The following is a 17802-nucleotide window of genomic DNA, read 5'->3' as shown; positions in this document are numbered from 1 at the left end:
CCCGCCTCCAATATGGCCCAATTAGAAAAGAAGAAAGTTTGAGACTTTAGAGGCTATTGGTTAGTAGCGTGGGCCAATCAGAAGAGCCTGGATTTGGCGGGAGTCTTGACCCCTGCCCTGTTCTTGCTGTCCCAGTGCAAGTGCTGGCCGTCCGACCTCCGAGGCTATGTTCGTGTCCGATTTTCGCAAAGAGTTCTACGAGCTGGTCCAGAGCCAGGTAACTCAGTGCAGGGACCTGGCCGAGGCCTTGTCTGTGGGGAAGGGATGAGGGGGAGTGGCCATGGTTGGCGTGGAAACTGGGGAGCAGCCAGGGTTTAGCTCTCTTCGCTCAGCCCGCCCCCTTTTCTCCCCCAACAGAGAGTCCTACTCTTTGTGGCCTCGGACGTGGACGCTCTGTGTGCTTGCAAAATCCTTCAGGTGAGCTCTGCGGACCTAAGAGGGCGGGCCAGGGCGAGCAGTGAGGAACAGTGTGGTGTTGAGCAGAGATGTTGGTGCAAGGTTGGCTTAGGACGGGAGATGAGGAGAGGAAGGACACTCAGTTCACCTTTCTGTCTGAACAGTGTTGGGTGTTAGAGAAGGAGAGGGGATTCTTTATTCAAGAAGCCAGACCCAAAAATGGTTTCATTTGGGAGGATTTTGGAGCTTCTTTTTTCCAATGTGGCATTTGAGAGAGAGGAATTTTGACAATGGAGAGTATACTGGTGTCAGCATTAGTGCTGGAAACGCGAGTCTCTAGTCTACTAGGGAAAGTCATTACTTTGGTTTTGAATGTGAACTTGGGTCAGGAACTTTTCAGAACATTTGGAATTAAGATCAACTTTACCAGTTTTCACAAATTCAGCAAAATGCATAGAACTGTACATCGAGCATACACATCCCAAAAACCTACTTCTCCCATTAATATTTTCTTGGTACCAAGGATCAAACTGTGGGCCTTGCACTTGCAAGACAGGTGGCCAAATCACTGAGCTAAATCCCCGGCCCTCTCCCATTAATATTTAGTAACTTTATTTTGTCACATTTTCCCCCTTCAACACCTCTATTTTGTGTGTGTGTGTGTGTGTGTGTGTGTGTGTATTTCATACCACATTGTAGGTGTACTAAATAAGATAAACTTGAAAATGCTCTCTCTCCAGGCTCTGTTTCAGTGTGATCACGTGCAGTACACACTCGTTCCAGTTTCTGGGTGGCAAGAACTTGAAACTGCATATCTTGAGCATAAAGAACAGGTATGAAAGATGCATTTTAGAATAATTAAGGTATTTTTTTACTGAAATACAATTACTTAGTACTTAGCATTCTTTCTACTTTCAACAAGTTGATCAGATAATTAAGTATCTACTTCATTAGGCAACATGGAAGACAAAAACATGCTGTGTATACTGATGACTCACTTTCAAGTTAGGAGCCAGAATTGACAAAAACATTGAATGTGGACAACATTTAACTTTGAACTTTCTTTGCAGAAATTTGATTGTAAGATGCTTGGAATTTAGCAATTTTTATTAAGACTTCATTAAAATTATTTGAGAATACATCACTATTTTCTGTTAGCTTTTTAAGAAAATGCATCCCAATTTTCAACTTGAAATGTAGAAATGAATACTCTCCCTTTGGAATTTAAACAACAGGGGCCAGGACTTCCTATCATGCATGGGGCCCAGTGAGAAATGGAAGAGTGAGGGGCTAGGGCATGAAAGAGGGTCCTACAGTCCTTGGGCACTTCTAGAACTGTTTTGGCAGAGGTAAATTCTCCCTCGGAGTTTGGTCATAACTTGAGAGATTTGTGCCAGCTTAGTATTTCTAAGGAACGGTTTTTCTATAGTGATAGAATGTGGTGGAAGATTTAATATTTAGAAGCCCTGTGATGTGCTAAAAACTTAAATCTGTACAACACTAGTAGCATGGGGAGGTGCACAGTCCAGCTAAACCGAAAACTGAGGAGGCCCCATTACACATTTGAAGTCGAGGTCTGCTCCTTGTATGTTTCTTGACTCCGTGTACAACACGTGGGTGTGTTGAGCTTCAGCATGCTCTTCAGAAAGTGGGAGAAGCAAAAGAGCCTACTTCACAGCGTCACCTTGGAGAAGAGTATGTTAAAACACTTAGCACAGTTGGCTGTCTTTTGTGGCCTGTGCTAGTCCATCTAGGCCTTGCTACATGGCATCGGCTAACTGTGTCTCAGCAAAGACTCAGGCCTACTGTGGTAAATTGGAAGGGGCCTCCTCGACTCAGTTATTTTATAATGTTTCCCTTTTTTTTTCAGTTCCGCTATTTTATTCTTATCAACTGTGGAGCTAATGTAGATCTACTGGATATCCTTCAACCTGATGAAGATACTATATTCTTTGTGTGTGATACTCACAGGCCAGTCAATGTTGTGAATGTGTACAATGACACCCAGGTACCCGGGCCTTTGAGGCTTCCTCTCTTGTGTGCCATCCCCTCAACCTGTCTGTGCCTTTTTGTGCTGTGTGTAATGTTGCATCTAGCATTCTTGGCGAAGCGCGTGTCTAGTGCCCCTGTGGAATTGTGGGTAGCCTGACTAAGAACCTGGTCTTGTCTATCTCTGATGATAGATATGCGACCTAGCCCTCGGGTTTATGCTGAATGCAGTTGTGAAATTTGCTTCATCTGGGTGACATAGGGACCAGAACTTTATGATCTAAAATAACTCTACTGTACTTATTCTTTGAAACCCTGGACATCAAGTATATAACCTAGCACTGAGCAAGCCAGCTGAATTTTCTTTGACTTGAACTTTTCTACCCACCAAGATGTGAGACCCTTACATTCTCGTATGAGGAGCCTGTTCAAGAGAAGTCAGCCTGGAATTGGTTTTAGAGAGATAGTAGTTGTATTCACATAGGAGTCCAGATGTCTTAGTCCATTTTGTAGTTCTACAAGCAAGCAAATACCTGAGCCTGGGTGTCTTATTAAAAAAAAAGAGGTTAATCGTGTATGGTAACTCGTGCCTTAGTCCTGTCAATTGGGAAATCGAGGCAGGAAGGATTGGGAGTTTGAGGCCAACCTGAGCTACGTAGTCAGAGCCAGAATGGACTATATAGGGAGGCCTTGTCTCAACAAAACGGAACAAAAAAACTGAGGTTTCATTTAGCTCACAATTCTATAAATTTAAGAACACGGCGATAGCATCTACTTGGCCTGGCTGTAGTGAGGGCCTCGTGGTGGGTGGTATGAAATGAGAAGGAAAGAGACGGAGTGAGGGAGAGAGAGATATCCCATATTGAGATAGGAAACGAGAGTAAGTTGAAGAAACTTTGAAACAATGCATGTTTGCAGGGAGGAACCACTCCTCCAAGACCTGACCCATTCCCGAGAGAAAATGTTAATCCATCTGTGAGGGTGGAGTGGCCAAAACCTAGTCACCTTCGAGGAAGCCTGCCTCTTAATGGTTCCGGCACGTCAACACCATCGCACCAAGCTTCTGGCAGATGTTACTTTGTGGGGACAGACCACAGCAACATCTTCACGTCCTGCATAAGAGTCCAAGTTGTGGGACATTTGTTTTGTTAACCTGTGGCACAAGAGGAAGCCGTCTTTCCAGACTTAAGTAGATGTGGTTGGTTTTCAAACATTTTTGAGGTTTTCATAATTTCTGCTTACCGTGTGGTGCCACTCCAGTGCCTCACTGAATGGTAATGGGAACAAGGAAGTCCCTAAGAAGTCTGAACACTTCTCAGATAGGTGGCTATTTGTGTGCACGGAAAACTTGAGTCAGCCAATTAGAAATGATGAGATTCTACAGGAGAAAAACACATGAACTGTTTTTCAAGGAGGGTCAAGAGACTTGATTGCTTTTCTGTCTTAAACTTAGATCAAATTACTCATTAAACAAGATGATGACCTTGAAGTTCCTGCCTATGAAGACCTCTTTAAGGATGAAGAGGAAGATGAAGAGCACTTGGAAAACGACAGTGATGGGTCAGAGCCTTCTGAGAAGCGCACACGGTTAGAAGAGGTATGTTTGGGCCTCCTGTGGCATCCTGGGGTAACCTGTGTTTTCAGAGGTCATCCCCAGAGCCTGTTGGGCCCAGGAGTAACGGTGGCAGAGGAGGGCCGGTGGGTACTGGCCCTGGGCTCTGCTATACCCTGGCTTTGTGATAGGTTAGTGGACTTCTCCAAGCTGCAGCTTCTTTACCTGTAAGAGCCTATCGGATGTAATAAAACGTAGGACAGCTCAGCTCTGTGGCTTGGTAACAAATCTGTTTTGTTTTTTGAGACAGGGTCTTGTTACATAGCTCATGGCAATCTCAAACTCTCAGTGCTCCTGCCTTGGCCCCCCAAGTGCTGGGACTATAGGCTTGTCTATACATAAAAAGCGGGTGGGACTGTACCATGTACTGTAGGAAGATTAAAGAAATCTCAGGACATAGCAGTTTTGTTAATCAGCTTTATTGAAGCATATTTTTTTTTTATTTTAAAAATTCTTTAATTTTTTTGTGGTGCTGGGAATTGTACTCGGTCCCTTGTGCATACTAGGTAAGTATGTACTGAACTACATCTCCAGTTCAACTTTTTTTTTGGGAGACAGTTTCGCTTGCATTTTTTAGCCTCCTACTTCAGCTTCCCAAGTAGCTGAGGTCACAGATTATGCGCATTAAGACATAATCTCTGTTTAGTTCACCAAGTACGCAATTTAATGAGATTTGATAAAAGTATAAAATCATGTGATTATTACCACATCATGATGAAAGAAAGAACAGGCTGAAGCAGGAGGATCACTACATGTTTGAGGCCAGCCTAGGCTACATAGTAAGTTCAAGGCCACCTTGAACTGCATAGTAAGAACCTGTCTCAAAAAAAAAAAAAATCATGGTCCTGAGACTTCTAGAAGTATGGAGTAAGAAGTCTTTTTCTCTGTATGTCTTCCAGGTATACCTAAAAACTCCTGGATAGTATAAGTAAAAGAAATTAAGAGTCTGAAAGGTTGAGGCAAAAGCAGAGCAGTCAGGGACCTGGGGCCTGAGAAAGGACACAGTAATAGTATGTGTTCAGGGTTTTCTTTTTGGCTCATCTATGTCAGACTTGCAAATGAAGCCAGCAATTTGGAAAAACCAAGTGCAAAAAAGAAAAAAAAATATATGTATATACACACACACACACACACACACACATGCACGCACACATATATTATATATTAAATGTATATATTATATATCCAACAAATGCTACCCTCTCTAGCCAAAGGATCTGGAAGGACCAGCCCTGAAAGACAAAAACTTTTATACAATAACTACTGTACTCCAGCCAACATCACTGAAAACACTTTCATCCAACCCAGCAAAGACTTAAGTTTGGGCTTAGTTGCCTGCTCTGCAACAAGGCATCCCAACCTCTCTGCCGGGGTGTCAGAGGAATCAGGTAGGAAGCCAAGACTGCCACACCTGCTGATCTAGAAGTATCTGACGCAACTGGCTAGGCCCATGGATTTTTATAACCATTACACTAGCCATCCCTTTGTGGTGAGAATTAAATGATATTGTCCATGGAAAATTCGAATCATGGCTGGCATGTGGGAGAATGTAAGAAACACTAGCTCTTGTAAATCCTGATGACTCAAGTGTAAGGCAGTGTGAACTTGTTTTGGATCCCATTGTGCTGTGGTGATGGACAGCTAGCGTGGGCCAACACAGAGTACAAAATGGAGCCCTGGCCCTCTGTCCATGGTGTCTGTGGTGAGAGGGGCCAGAAGGGGTCCCGCCTTCCTGTGCCTCAGCTCCTCCCTTCTCTAGGAACAAGCTGTGCCTGGGGCATAGAAGCGGCCCCTCTTCTCCTTCAGAGGTCTGAGCCCAGCAGCTTCCACCAAACTGAAACCTCAGGCTGTGGGGATAAAAGCCTGGTGCTTTTGCTCAGTGCTTTGTTCTCTTTATCCCTACTCCAGGAGATAGTGGAGCAAACCAGGAAAAGGAGGGAGCAGAGAGAATGGCAGGCCCGGAGGTGAGTGTGGCTCGCAGAATCTCCCTAGAGCTTGCTCTCCCTGGGCATCGTGGTACCCCTGTTACCTTTTATTTTTCCGGGATGCTGCATGTGGTTTTTTTTTTTTTTTTTTTTGGTCCATTTTAGGATGATGCCTTTAGTTTGGAGCCCCAGGGCCAGGAGTGACCATGTGTTTTTTGGAGTCAAGCTTGGGTCACTGTCTGTATTGCCTTCTGGTCCCAAGAGGGACAGAACAGGCCCAAATCCATCCTGCCTATTAAGGGTGATGGCCCTTGGCTCTTAATTTTTATCAGATTTTGCAGTGTAGATACTTGTATTATAAAATGTTTATTCATCAAGTGCTACCGACTGTAGGGGAGCAAAGACTGGATTTCACGAGGAGAACAGGGATCTTCAGAAAGGTGGGAGCAGGTTCGGCGGCAACAGTCAGAAACCACACAGCACTGAGTAGTGAAGGTAGTAGCTGCTGCAATTTTATTTCTAACTCTAGGTGTATATATACTAGTTTCAAGGGCACACTTCAAGAGTGATTCCAGTCACAGGCAGGCATGACAAAGATAGACAATAGTACTGTAAAAGCTAAGACCACAAGGTCAAGGTGAGACCACACCTATATACCATCACAAAAGCTAAGACCACTAAGTCAAGGTAAGACCACACCTATACGCAGTCAGAAGGGGAAGTTTGTAAAACAAAGGACTGGCTTCAGCATGTCACCTTCAGGATCACCTTCAGGACTTCACAGTCCGGGGCTCAGGGTCAGCACTTTGGCCGCCCGTGCTCTTGTGCCCCAATACCTCCCCATCTCTAGGAACATCTAATTGTTCCTGATCTTTCCTGGGCCCAGAATACAATTCTACAGATAATGAACAAATAGTAATAAAGACAAAATAGAACAGAATTATAAATGAACCCAGTGTCCCCAAACTGCAGGCAGAGAGGCCAGCTATTCTCTTCACGGCTGACTTCGCATGCGGTGTGTGCCAAGGACCTCCAGGAGGCTTAACCCCGTGGGGACGATTCCTCGGGTCTGGTTTCTGCCAGGTGACCGGCATTGTCACGCAGACTCCACTGGAGTGGTCGTGGCAATCAAGTAGATGCTAATTGTGCAAAATTTTTCATAGAAAACAACGTGTGAACAGAAACTAAGTTATCCATGACACGTCTTCCTATTGCATATGTAAGAAAAAGCAAAATGTTTTAAAATTAAAATATCAGAATGGCTATTCCAGCTTGAGGTACACATGCAGCAGTGCTTTGAGGTGGGCACCCTAGGAAATTTCTTGCCGGCTCTTTCCTTAAAGAAAGCTGTGGTTTTTGCTTCTCTAGATGAGGGCTTGTGCTCCTGCTGACCATGGGGAAGGCTGCCCCCTCCTATAAAAAGACTCCCTGAAACCATTTCTGGAGGTACAAAGAAAGATAAATGAGAACATCCATAATCTTACCACCTAATTCAAAGAGATCCTGGGTTTTGGTTTCTCTTACTCAATTATCTATACTTTTTACATAATCAAAATATCGATCTAATTTTGAGTTTTTCTGTATAATATAACCATTATCAACCTCAGCAGCCTTTTTAAACTGCTCAGTATTTAATTGGCAATTTCCTGTCTTCCTTTAATCTTTTATTCTTATTAGAACATATTAATTGTACATATTAATGGAGTTCAGTGTGATATTTCCACACATGTATGCAGTGTGCCCTGGTCAAATCCAAGCCTCTGGGTTCAGTCCCACAAGTACATACGCCCACAAATATCAGAATTTTCACTCCTTTTTGAACTGTAGTTTACTTCCAATATTTTACCATTACAAATGAGGTTGAAATGTATAACTTTGTTCACCCAGAGTGTTTTGTCTTGTTGCTTTGAATTATTTTTGGATAATTTCTCAGTATTGAAATTTTTTCAGAATCGGAATTCTGTGACCATATCTTTTTACTTTGTACATTGTCGTAAACAATCTTCGTAGATTTTACAGCCTTCCCAGTGTTGTACATATATATTCTACTAAAGAGTCAATAGGGAAAACAGTGGTACCATGATTTATTTTGTATTTCTTTGAAGGCTGTGCGGGGTCTCTCTGTGTAGTCCAGGCTGGCCTTGAACTCACTATGGAGCCCAGGCTGGCCTTGAATTTGCAGTGATCTTCCTCCTTCAGCATCCCAAATGCTGGCTTTACAGGCGTAATCCACCACACATGGCTTGAAGACTGAAGTTTTAGCATTTTTCCAAACATTTGGTTTCCTATTTTGCTGCTTCCTATTAAAGACTCACATTTTACATCATTACAGGCGAGATATCCTCTTTGACTATGAGCAGTATGAATATCATGGAACTTCTGTAAGTATGAATAGGTGTGATTCACCATAAACTTCTGAGTCTAATAATCAGTGTCCTAAAACAGGAGGAAGGGGCTAAAATATTTTAAAGCCGCAAAAACCTGGTTTGAATTGGAGTTTCACAGCTTCCTATGGTGTGATCTTGGGAAAGTGATAACAGTCCCTCTTAGCTTTACAATCTGAGAATATAGATTGTTTCCAGACTTATAATGGCCTTGTATCTTAGGAATTTTTGGCTTTTGAAGATATAAAAGCAATACATATTCAGTAGAAATTGTACCTTATTTCTCTTTTTTTGGTACTGGGAATTGAACTCGGGACCTTGCGCTTGCAAGGCAGGTTGTGGAATCCCCGGGCCTATATTTTTTTTTTTCTTAATTAGCGATGCTGTCTCACAATGTTCCCTAGGCTCACTTGAGTGCCTTGTCTCCAGCAATCCTTCAGCCTGCTGAGTAGGTGGGACTAGAGGTTCATGCCACTACTGTGCCTGGCTAATTTGTTTTTTTAAGGATCGTACTGGCTTTATTGTTATTATTTTTTTGGCATTATTTTGTTTTTTTAAATTCTAGAATAGGGCAACACTTTATTCCATAAAGTAAAATAAAAGTTTGAATTTTGATCTTTTTCTGTGCTAGTGACATGCTTGGGCAGTTCTGGGCAGCGATACCAAGCTGAAGCTCCTGGTCCCTCTAGGAGATTGATGAGAAACAACCAATTCTCTACAGTGTGCGACGCTGCTCAGCTAAGGTGCTGGGTAGATTAGGTGTGCTCAGTCATTTTTCAACATATGATACGTGTAATTTCTGGTGGGTTTATCAGAACGAAACTCCTTTATAAATTGAGAAGCACTTGTAATCGTCACTTCAGAAGCAGTTTTTAGGATGGTCCCAGGCATTCAGTATGTGCACGGAGAACAGCAGCTATTATGTTTTGTCCATCAGTGATTTAGAACAAATCTGTATTCATTTTTGTGCAAGAAGGTTAAACTCTTAAACTTACACTGGCACATCAGTTTAGGTATGTGTGTTTTACGGAACAGAATTCAGTGTAGACAACCTACTGAGTTGACTCTTATTGTTGAGCAGAGCTCAGGGCCTTAAATAGCCCTAGACAATAAATTTCCAGTGACATATCCCATATTAGAATATGAATCTTGACCTTGAACTGACCACTCTATTTCCTGTGTCTCCTTTGTTGTCAGGGTTCCATTGTCCTTTGAAGGCCCTTCCATTGGCCCTCTGCTCATCCTTTCAAACAAAATTCTAAGCAGTGGATAGCAAGGGTGTTGACATTTGCTCAAATGAGATGCCCTCTCCAGATACATGTGTGGATACTTCCCTTGGAAACTGTCTTCTGGAGGAAGCTCCGCATCTCATGGCTCAGAGGACTTCAGAGTCTTCCCATCAGGCACCAGTTTCCCCTCACAACCTAGCAAACCCATCCCTCTTATCACAGGTGGCTAAATACATCTGTCTGTGGACATCGCTCTAGGGAAGACCATCTTCACAAGGGTCCTGAGGCCCCTCCCACTCTTGGTGGGGTGTATTTTTGAGACGGGGTCACTATGCAGTCCAGGCTGACCTTGAACTCCCTGTGTAGCCCATGCTGGCCTCAAACACTCCTGATTGAGCTTACTGAGTGCTGAGATTACAGACATGCACCCCTATGCCTGCCTGTTCAGTATGTGGAGGTTCCTCTCTCTTCCTTAGTGTTTTTTGGAAATTTTATTTGGGGGTACTTGGGATCAAACGCAGGGACTTATGTGGCTAGGCAAGCCTTCTATCACTGAGCCATATCCCGAGCTCCTCTCTTTAATATTCAAGTAACTGTTGCCAGGGCTCTCTCTTACCTGGCCCTGGGAATGTTTCTGAGGCCAACAGTGGGGTCTCTTGACCAGCAGGTGTCAGGGCCTGCCTTAGGCATCACCAAGGGACCCTGTGAGATATATCGAGGTCCCTGTGCCCTGCTGGATGCAGTTTCTTCCTATTCTTCCCTTCTTATGTGATGATGTACATAGGTAATAATGACAAGATAGCAGAGGACATGCAGAGCAGCTGAATTATTCTGTCTTCTCCCCTTGGCTTAGTGTGGCTTGGTTCCTCATGTCTGGCTGGAATCCACTGTCCTGATGGGCAGGGCCTCAGCTTGGGGGCATTTGCCTAGCTCAGCTGTTACCATTACCTCCCACAAGTGCAGTTGCCTTTGCCCTCAGGCTTCTCTGCTTCCTTGCAGTCAGCCATGGTGATGTTTGACCTGGCATGGATGCTGTCCAAGGACCTGAACGACATGCTGTGGTACGTAGCCCCCATGCAGTGTTAGTACTGGGAGTCCTGTCAGTAGCCCCAGTCAGCGCCGTATGGTCTTCTCTTGTGTCCACTGGGAATATCAGGTGCAGACCCTGTCTGCCATGGTACCTGACCTTGGTCTTCTTCCTGTGCTGTTCTTGGTGCTTCACACCAACTCGGGGGGCATGGAGAATAGGGCTCAGGCACACTTTCATCTTTCCCGCCGCTGCCTCTTAGCCTTGTGCTTGTTAAATCAGGCACCCAAGGGGGCATAAGATTTGAATGAGACAGTCCTTGCTAGGCTTTCGTGTGGCCCTGGCATGTGGTGAAATCTGATAAGAAAAACCATCCCTGTAAGGTGGATGAGGTGGCACACTTCTGAAGTCTCAGCTATTTGGGAGGCTAAGGCAGAAGGATTATGAATTCAACCCCAGTCTGGGCAAATTAAGAAGACCCTGTGTTAGTACAAAAAATTTGAAAAGTCTTGGGATATAGCCCAGTGGTAGAACAATCTGCATAGCATGTGCAAGACCCTGAGTTTAATTCATGCTGCAAACAGTGAAAAGAGGAGAGAAAAAGGGAAGGAGGGAGAAACAGAGACAAACAGAGAGAGAAAGAAAATTGTCCCTGCTTCTGATTTCCCTGGGCAGGCTGCAGGCAGGGCCTCTGGCACACAGACCAGTAGGCCTAGGCTGGTTGTTGTCAACTCAGTTTGATGTAGAAACAAAAGTTTACAATCTTTCTGAGTGATGAGAACCTGGGTCTGGCCTTGCTGTACCGCTTTGGTCCTCCGTTCAGGGTCCTGGTTTCCTCTCTGACATTCTATGGTGGCTGTTCCTGACTAACCCACCCACGGTTTTGATTGTAATGGTGCTGATTCTTCATGGAATCAGGACCTCAGGATAGCCAGAGTGTTCACATTAGGCCTGGAGTTCTCCGTCTGCCTTGATGCAAGGAATCTAGTCTTTTGGCCTGTGCCAGCCCTTACCTCTCATCCCTGTACCCTGCCATGTACCCACCAACTGTTCTCAGCCAGATCTCAGGCCCGCCTCGGTAGTGTGGAAATCATAAACCTAGGGACTACATTCAGAGTCTCGTTACAATGCCCCTACAGGTCAGGTAGGAGCCCTGTGTCGTAGACATAACACCTCACTGCCATGTTGGGTTTTTTCTTTTTTTTTTTGGTACTAGAGATGGAATTCAGGACCTTGCCCTTGCAAGGCAGGTGGGGCACCACTGAGCTAAATCTCTGGCCCACTGCCATGTTGTTTTGACTTCTCCCCCAGCTAATTTAGGGTCCCTAACTGCAGTCTGGCCCTAACAGAAAATGGAGGGAAGCTAGGTATTTACAGTCTGTTTTTCATGGATAACCTCCTTTACCTGCCTAAATGTCTGATTGGTAACGAGGGGCCCCTTACACAGCAAACTTGTTTACACTGGCAGGTGCCTTGGTGGGTGGCACTTGTCTGACCCATGTAGTTTTTTCCAGCCGGCCTGTCTGTCGCTCTTGTGCTGAAAGCCCAACTGACATCCTGGGGAAAACCTGGCCTGGTATAACCCCTGATTCTTGGTATGGAACATGCAAATGTAATATGTCACCACCATAGAAAACAAGTTCAAAGATCATGACTTGTGTATCCTGGGTAAGGAGGCCACCTCAAGCCAGGAGCCACACTGGCAAGGTGCTCCTGGGAATGCTGGGCCTGCACTGCCCCTTCCGTCTCCTGGCTCCATTCCTCAGGCCCCTTCATGCCTGGGTGGCTGCAGCTGGCTTCATCACCTTCTTTGCCTCCAGGTGGGCCATCGTTGGACTGACGGACCAGTGGGTGCAAGACAGGATCACCCAGTAAGGACGCGTGACTTTGCTTTCTGGGGTTGGCCCTCTACAGTGACCAAGTGACAGCCCCTGAATTTGCATCGGGGAGGTGGGAAACAGTGTTACTGTAGGGCCCTATGGAGAAGACACAGGGGCTGAACTCCTCCTTGGGCTGGACCCCTGTTATTGAGGAAGGGCGAGTATCCAAACCTTTGCCAGTGGTCTGCCTTGCTTTGGCCTGGTTGTCACCCTGCAGAGTCCACTAGGTGGAGCCATCACTAGGAAGAGGGAGCACAATCTCCCTTATTCTCGTGCTGGGATTAGAGGCAGGTGTTGGAGTGTGGCCCATGGATGGTGGGGATTAAAGGGGAAAACAGAAGAAGGTAAGTAGAGGGAGGGAGGGAGTGTGGGGGTGGTGGCGGGGGCTCTCAGTGTCTTGCCTGGGAGTGTAGATTTGATCACAAAGGCAAAGGGAGACTTTTGAAAGTGCCTCTTTTATGCTTGTCGGTGGCTGTGACAGGCTTCCCTTGTTTTAGACTCCGACCATGAGCTGAAAGGCTGCCCCACTGTAGATACTACTGGGGGAGAGGGGCCTGTGTAGCATCTCCTATCCCGTCTCCCTCACAAGGCAGTTAGACCTTTTGTGGTTATGAAGTGGCACATCTAACAGAGATGGCAGGGGCATCAACCCTGAGGAACAGCCCTGTCCCAGGAAACCCATAGCTGTCAGCTATCATAGCTTCCGTCGGTCACCAGATTTCTCATGCGGTTTGTACAGACCTCTGTGCCCCGTCCCCTGCCCAGCCTGCCTCTACTACCCTATCCCTGCCTTCCTCTTGCTCTGTGGCCCAAGGAGCTTGAGACACCCGAATCTCAGACCTGGGGCCGCTCTGGACTACCATGCTGCCCCAGCCAACTGCCTTGCTGTACCTCTGGCCCTTGCCCATTAAGGGTAGCATGGGGCACATGTGTGGTTAGCACAAGATCCAGAAACTGCAGTGCGTGTAACACCAGGTGCCATCCCTGGCCTGTGACCTCAGCTGAGGCCCTGTTGTCACCATCTGGAGCGGCGGCCCTTTGGGATTTAGAGCGCTGCCCACCCCTCTTGTGCTCGGTCCTATCCTGTGTGGGCCTGTTCTTTGTGCTGTGGGGATTCCTGTCTGTTAGAGGGTCTGTGTACTCGACTACGCGGGCTGGTGGGCCTGACTGTGCCTGTTCGTCAGGGGAGGTGGCGAGGCCAGAGCTCGCTCTGCCCAGCGGGGGCCTCTCGTATTCCCCAGCTGCTTCATTTCTGTGCAAGGGCTCAACAGGCTTGCTCGGGTGTCTGCAGGACCAGCCTGCCCAGTGGACAGCCCCTGGGAGCGGGGGGTACTGCCCAGCCTGTGGTACTTTCTTTCCAGAATGAAGTATGTGACTGATGTTGGCGTCCTGCAGCGCCACGTGTCCCGGCACAGCCACCGGAACGAAGACGGGGAGAACACCCTCTCTGTGGACTGCACACGGATCTCCTTTGAGTATGAGTATCCTTTCTTTGCTTGGTCCTTCCGTAAAGGCTCTCGCCCAGCTTCCCCTGTAAAGTGTGCCTGCCCTGCTAAGAGCAGGAAAACTGCTGAGTCGAGGCTGGGAAGATGGCAGCCCGCGAGGGACATAGCCGGGGTGGGGGAACGCAGTGAGGACAGGAGACACCAGAGGAGCAGTGGCAAGGTGCCGGCGTGACTGGGAAACAGCAGGGTCCGCCTGTGGAGCAGAGGCCTGTTGTGGGGCCTGTCAGTGCTCACAGCCTCAGTCAGAGGGCCGTGGGTGGTGTCCTAGAGGGCTCTTAAAAGGATAGGTGGTAGCTGGGCTGGGCTAGGTGGCACAGGGAGGAGCAGAACAGTGCGGCAGCCTGACCTGGGAATTTCCAGCCTTCTACCTCCTGTGTGGCCGTGACCACTCACCATGGCCGTAGCAGAGGGTCCTGCCACACCCGTGGACCTCAGTTTCTCTATCAGAGGGGAAGTGGTGAGTACCCAGCACCTCACAGGCTCTCTGCGAGGCTCCAGTTGCTCCAGATCGCCCTTGTTCGATCTTGCTGGTTGTGCAAGCAAGCCCCTCAGGGCAGGTCCGAAAGGACAGCAAGGCCATCTGCTGAGGACTGGGCGAGGCTGCGCACTGCCGAGGTTGCGGGTCCCTGCGGCTCCGGGTGGACGTCGGACACCACATTTGTTCCTTGACCTTGGGCCCAGCCTCTGCCTGGCTCTCTACCACCACTGGTCCCTCTATGACAGTCTGTGCAATACCGGCTACACCTCAGCCAGGTTCAAGCTCTGGTCCGTGCATGGGCAGAAGCGGCTTCAGGAGTTTCTTGCAGACATGGGGTGAGTGACTGCCCGGGCCTGCAGGTCTGCACCTTCCCAGCCTTCCGTGGAGATGCCCCTCTGCTTTGTTGTAGCTCACAGAGCTGTGAAAATGCCGCTGCTACCCGTTCCTTTGTCACTTCCTCCCCTCCTGATCCCAGAATGTCAGCTGAGTAAACGTGCTTGGTCCACGGTGCTGGCGAACCTGTGCCACACGTGCTGTTTGTTTTTCTTCTCAGACAAAAGATGTTAACGTATGAGTTGTTTTTTCTACACTAAAACCTCGGCATTCAGGTTGAATCACGTCGTTGGCACTTCGTGAGAAGGAAGTGGGTTTCAGTCTGGGCACTTGTCTCTGAGAGGTTCGCCATCGCCGTGCTCGGACAGCCCTCTGTGGCCATGTGGTGACGCTGCTTGCAGGCTTCTTTCTATTCTGTTCACTTTCTCTGTGCCCTCATTCATGTGACCGACACTTGTGTTTTTCAGGCTTCCCCTGAAACAGGTGAAGCAGAAGTTTCAGTCTATGGACATCTCTTTGAAGGAGAATTTGCGGGAAATGATTGAAGAGTCTGCAAATAAATTTGGGTAAACACATTTTTTTCTGGGTTCAGCTGTTTTCAAATTAGGTCTTCTGCTTTAACTGTCCTCATAAAACAATGTGAAGAGAAATGAAGAACCCCAAGAATGTTCAAGCGTGACCTGAGTTTGGTCATTTCTGAATGTTTGTCTTCTCTTTGGGGTAAAAAATAGAATTTCTGATCGCTTCTCGGCCTTTTGGCTAAGATCAAGTGTAAAAAATAGAATTTCTGGTCCAGGGATTTAGCACAGTAGCACCACGCCTGCCTCACAAGTGTAAGGTCCTGAGTTCAATCCCTAATACCAAAAGAATTTCTTGAGCTGGGGATTTAGCTCAGTGGTGCCACACCTGCCTCGCAAGCAAAAGGTCCTGAGTTTCATCCTAGGTATTAAAAAAAAAAAATAGACTTTCTTAAAACGCCCATAAATCTTAGGATCCTTAAGTCCTGGACTGTAGTGCGGTCCTGTGAGATCAACCCATCCCCTCTCTCATTGGACTGCCAGGAAACGAACCACCAGGGCCAGGTTTAGGTGAGCTCTGCCTGATTTTTTTTGGTATCAGGGATTGAACTTGTGCAGGCAGCGGAACCACTGAGCCAAAACCCCCGGCCCCTTGCCAGCTCTTTGGGTGCTACTGAAGCCCCTGTGTCTGGTTACTCTTGCCCTGGCCGCTGATGTGCTGCAGCAGGTCACACCGCCATGCCCACACCACAGGCCCAAAGGCTGCTTATGACCGGGTATCCTGACCCGCCTCTTCTGAGCAGAGGATCACAATGAGAGCATTGTTGTGGATCTGTGAGGGACCTGAGGGGATCTGCTGTCCGGTCCTGCCCAAGAGAGCCGGCTCATGACTTGAGTGTGACAGCCCCGTTGCTTCCTCTCACGACAGGATGAAGGACGTGCGTGTACAGACGTTCAGCATCCATTTTGGTTTTAAGCACAAGTTCCTGGCCAGTGACGTGGTCCTCGCCACCATGTCTCTCATGGAAAGCCCTGGGAAGGACGTCTCCGGGATGGACCCCTTCATACAGGCCCTGGACAGTCTCTCCAGGTAGCGGCGTGGCCCGGGCTGCTGTCACCTCGGGGCTGCCTCCAGTGCTCATTCTCACTCCGCACGGGGAGGCAGGTTGCAGGAGCTCCCTGGGCGAGACAGGAACTGCGGGTGTCGGTCAGACTCCAGCACACTGCCTGCCTGTCTCCGGCCGGCAAGTGTCAGCGTCCCGAGTCTTTTCCATGTCTTTTTTCTAATTTTAAAAGTATTCTTTTTTGTCACTTTCTTAGCTCTTAGTCCTTGTGTGCAGGCCCCGACCCACGTCCCCTGTAGCGTGCACCTGCCCTTCTCAGAGCTGGGTCTGGGTTGTAGGGAAAACTGCTGAGATTTGAGACAGGGAGGATGGGATTGTTCCTTCGAATTCATTCTTTACTACCCAGTTCTTTGATTCCAATCCTTTCTTCTCTCGCTTCCTAAGATATTCTCTGTTGTTTTCCCCCGTGCTTTTAGTGTACTATGAAATGGAACATGTCAGGTTTGATATTTTGGGGGGCATGTTGCATATTTTTCTAGCCAATTTAAAAATATTTATTTATTTATTTTGTTTGTTTCTTTGTTTTTGTGCCAGGGATCAAACTTGGGACCTTGCATTTGCAAGGCAGGCGTCAGAACCACTGAGCTAAATCCCTGGCCCTTGTTCGTTTGTTTTGGGTTTTTTCTTTTTTGTTTTGCTTTGTTTTTTGAGACAAGGTCTCACTATATAGTTGAGACTGACCTGAAACTCCCTATGTAGCCCAGGCTGGTCTCCAACTCACAGTGATCTTCCTGCCTCAGCCTCCCAAGTGCTGGGATCACGAGCATGCCTGGCTCTGTTTGTTTTTGAGAAAGGGTTTTGCTATGTTGCTCAGGCTGGACTTGAACTCACGATGTAGCCCAGCTGGGCCTTGACTTTCAGAGATCTTCCTGCCTCAGCCAAGTTCTGAGATTATAGGTGTGTGCTACCACACCTAGCCTATTTTTATTGTTGAGGGGGATGTCACTATGCATCTTATACTTTTCTAATAGTTACTTTGAGAGGACTTCAAAAGGACTTTAGTTCTTCTCTGTTGCTTGTGAGTTTTGTTCCCCTGACTTTTTAGGAAGAGGCAATGATTTGGATAGCTTTTCTAACCTGTGTTCACAGAGCTGCTACTTCTGTGGATTTCGTATAAAAAATATGGGGACCTGCTTTGTAGGATTTCTGAGTTCTCCACAGTACACTTTTTTAAGAACATGGCTTTATTGAGGTATAATTCACAAACCATATAACACACTCTTTAAAGTGTATAGTGCAGCTGGGTATGGTGGTGCACGCCTTTAATCTCAGCACTTGGGAGGCCGAGACAGGAGGATCGCTGTGAATTCAAGACAGCCTGGGCTACATAGTGAGTTCCAGGTCAGTCTCAACTACATAGTGAGACCCTGTCTCAAAAAACCAAAAAAAAAAAAAAAAAAAA

General features: G+C 47.0%; 1 protein-coding gene across 6 annotated transcripts in view; it reads left to right on the top strand.

Moving 5' to 3' along the window:
* The first annotated feature begins 79 nt into the window (after positions 1 to 79).
* Positions 80 to 17802, top strand: part of Cdc45 (cell division cycle 45) — a 28389-nt gene continuing 10666 nt past the window's right edge. For 4 of the 6 annotated variants that reach the window (XM_010620717.2, XM_010620718.2, XM_010620719.2 and 1 more), the window contains exons 1-13: positions 80 to 217; positions 358 to 417; positions 1137 to 1229; positions 2267 to 2404; positions 3839 to 3982; positions 5906 to 5961; positions 8255 to 8303; positions 10535 to 10596; positions 12383 to 12433; positions 13804 to 13923; positions 14629 to 14760; positions 15226 to 15324; positions 16205 to 16366. In XM_010620717.2, the coding sequence (XP_010619019.1) occupies positions 167 to 217; positions 358 to 417; positions 1137 to 1229; positions 2267 to 2404; positions 3839 to 3982; positions 5906 to 5961; positions 8255 to 8303; positions 10535 to 10596; positions 12383 to 12433; positions 13804 to 13923; positions 14629 to 14760; positions 15226 to 15324; positions 16205 to 16366 (1217 nt within the window). In that variant the 5' untranslated portion in view covers positions 80 to 166. The remainder of the gene's footprint in view (positions 218 to 357; positions 418 to 1136; positions 1230 to 2266; positions 2405 to 3838; positions 3983 to 5905; positions 5962 to 8254; positions 8304 to 10534; positions 10597 to 12382; positions 12434 to 13803; positions 13924 to 14628; positions 14761 to 15225; positions 15325 to 16204; positions 16367 to 17802) is intronic. The other 2 variants (XM_010620721.2, XM_010620720.2) reach the window with 1 other exon arrangement.

Source organism: Fukomys damarensis, unplaced genomic scaffold (assembly GCF_012274545.1).
Source record: "Fukomys damarensis isolate Sample0158 unplaced genomic scaffold, DMR_v1.0_HiC HiC_scaffold_34, whole genome shotgun sequence".
Taxonomy (NCBI): domain Eukaryota; kingdom Metazoa; phylum Chordata; class Mammalia; order Rodentia; family Bathyergidae; genus Fukomys; species Fukomys damarensis.
This window is presented reverse-complemented; position numbering and strand designations above follow the sequence as displayed.